Source organism: Marmota marmota, unplaced genomic scaffold, assembly GCF_001458135.2.
Source record: "Marmota marmota marmota unplaced genomic scaffold, marMar, whole genome shotgun sequence".
Classification (NCBI taxonomy): Eukaryota; Metazoa; Chordata; class Mammalia; order Rodentia; family Sciuridae; genus Marmota; species Marmota marmota.
This window is the reverse complement of record NW_026000005.1, coordinates 36,076,137-36,078,420: the sequence shown is the minus strand read 5'-3', so window position 1 is coordinate 36,078,420 and position 2,284 is coordinate 36,076,137. Positions and strand designations below refer to the sequence as shown.

Here is a 2,284-nt window from a genome sequence, read left to right as displayed (position 1 = left end):
GGGCGGGCAGCCGGGGTTGGGCTGGGGGAGGTTGGGGTGGCTCTGACTTGGAGGCCCAGGGGACACATGCAGGAGTCCTGGTGAAAACCAAAGGTCCTAAGTTGGAGTACCTAGGGGCCTGCCTCCTCCAGAAGCCCCAGGCTCCAGGTATAAGGGTACCCCTTCTCATCCACCATCAGCTAGAATTGGACAAGGCCCAAGGAACTAGGGTCACAGGGTCCCCACACTGTCCTATGCAGGCTGCTGAGAGGAGAGACACATACCCAGCTAGGCAAATCCAGGAACCAGGGCCCCCATCTTGCCCCAAGGACCTGATTCTGGCCCCAGATGCCAGGCCAGAGGTGAGAGGAATCAGAAACGAGTAATAAAACCACCTGCTGTCTTCAGCCAAGCTGAAGTGGTCTCTGAGCCACTCAGAAGTCAGGAGAGGACAGGGAATGGGCTGCCACTCGCCTGAGCTGTGAGGGGAACAGGAGTGGGCAGAGCTGTCAGGCTTGCTGGTCTGGAGCCACCGCGCACAAGTAAGCACACACCCAGAGCTCTGATTCAGAGAGGGTTTTTGGGGGTGGTGAGGATGACACAGAGGCTGGTGGTGTACCCGGCCAGCAGAGCTTCTGCATAAGTACAGACCATTGATTTACCTGCCCAGGCTCCCGACCCGCACTATTTGGCAGAATGTCATCCTTCTTCATGCCACTGCTGAGTACCTTCTCACAGGCTCTCCATTCTAAGTGTAGTTTACTAAAGTAGAGGGTAAATTGAGGCAGGTGACAGTGCAATTTCCCAGACTTGAGGGATTTTGGTGTTAGTGACAAGGCCAGATAACCCAGGAGTCTAGTTCCCTATTATGAATGAAACCTGCCACCATTGGCCAGAGACACATCTGTCCCATTTGTCCACCCCGTGACTTTTCTGAGGCTAGAAAGAGGCAGAAAAGTAGCATGGCTGGCAGATGTGAGGGGTCAGGGACTACCAGCTTGAGAGTGTAGATTTTGGATAGATTCTGGGATGGAGGTGCTGGATGGGACAGGAAGGGGAGCAGGGGTGAGTGGCAGCTACCTCTGCTGAAGATGGGACTCTCATAAGGGATCTTGTTTCGAGTCTCCAAGCTAGAGCAGTTCCAGCGCTGGTCCCGGAACTGGTGTTGGCACTCGTGGATGGCGATTTGGATGCCCTGGATGGCTGAGGCGGCCACGTCAGGGTGACGCACACACACCTCCATCTGCCGCCGGCTCAGGCCAGGCAATGTCAGGCAAACTGTGTTGGCGTTGAGCACAGGCTCCGGGGGAAGGTGGAGGCCCAGGATGTCGTTGGGTGCTGATCTGCAGGCATGTGGGGTGGGGTGGGTAAGCGTTTTGGGGAAACCTTAAGGACCCTATTTAATAATACACACTGTCTCCCAAAGGTCATAATCACTCTGTGCTCTAACTCCCACTTCTAAAGGCTGGGCCCCTCAGTACACTCCTAAACATTTTCCTTTCCTTGACCTCCTCACCATCATCCCTTCCAATGCAACTCACCCAGCTGCACACCCACACAGGCAAACATGTGTAAATTTACACACATCCGCTATGCCTGGCTATGCCTGTGCACACAGTATTTTATGAGTACATCCCTAGGCACAGATGCCTGCATACACAGGGCACCCCAGAAGCCCACTCTTAGAGCATGTTCCAGATGGTCACAATTACACAGACACACTTTCTGCACACACTGTGGTGAACATACAGACCCAGGAACTCTTACACACATGCACACTTCATCAGACATAATTACATACACACATTCACACACGTTTGTCTTAACATACCCGTGAACTCACACTTTCACACACACATACACTACTGCTGTTTACCAGCCCAGCTTGCTAGGATCACTCTATGACACAGTCTTTTCAGCTGTAGTCGCTCACTGACCCCACCTGGGATACCTCCTCCCAGACCCCAACTCCTACTCTTGCGGGGAGAGGGGGTTTGCAACGTGGAAGGAGGAAGTTTGAATTTTCTGCTGGGGTAGGGGTGGGGGTGCGCTCCCCCAGAGTGACGCTCCAGGCTGGCACTGCTCCCCTCACATACACCTCTCCTAGCTGCCATCACTCTCTGAGCACTGCCCTGTCTCCCTGTCTCCCTGCACTGCCCATATTCTATCACCGACTGGAGAGAGCTCACTGTCTTCGCTGGGGCACCCGCATTTTCCAGTGGCCTTGTCCCTCCCTCATTCCAGGGTCCCTGCCCCAGCAAGAGCACCAGAGGCCCCTGCCCCGGGGGTCCCAGCTCTCCAGGAG

The 2,284-nt window shown here is 54.8% G+C and overlaps 1 protein-coding gene across 1 annotated transcript in view; it reads right to left on the bottom strand.

The window, feature by feature from the left end:
• The window catches only part of Wnt10a (Wnt family member 10A), a 15,954-nt gene that overhangs the window by 8,948 nt on the left and 4,722 nt on the right, over positions 1–2,284 (bottom strand). Inside the window, exon 2 of the mRNA XM_015481002.2 lies at positions 1,060–1,365. Within this exon, the coding sequence (XP_015336488.1) occupies positions 1,060–1,365 (306 nt within the window). The remainder of the gene's footprint in view (positions 1–1,059; positions 1,366–2,284) is intronic.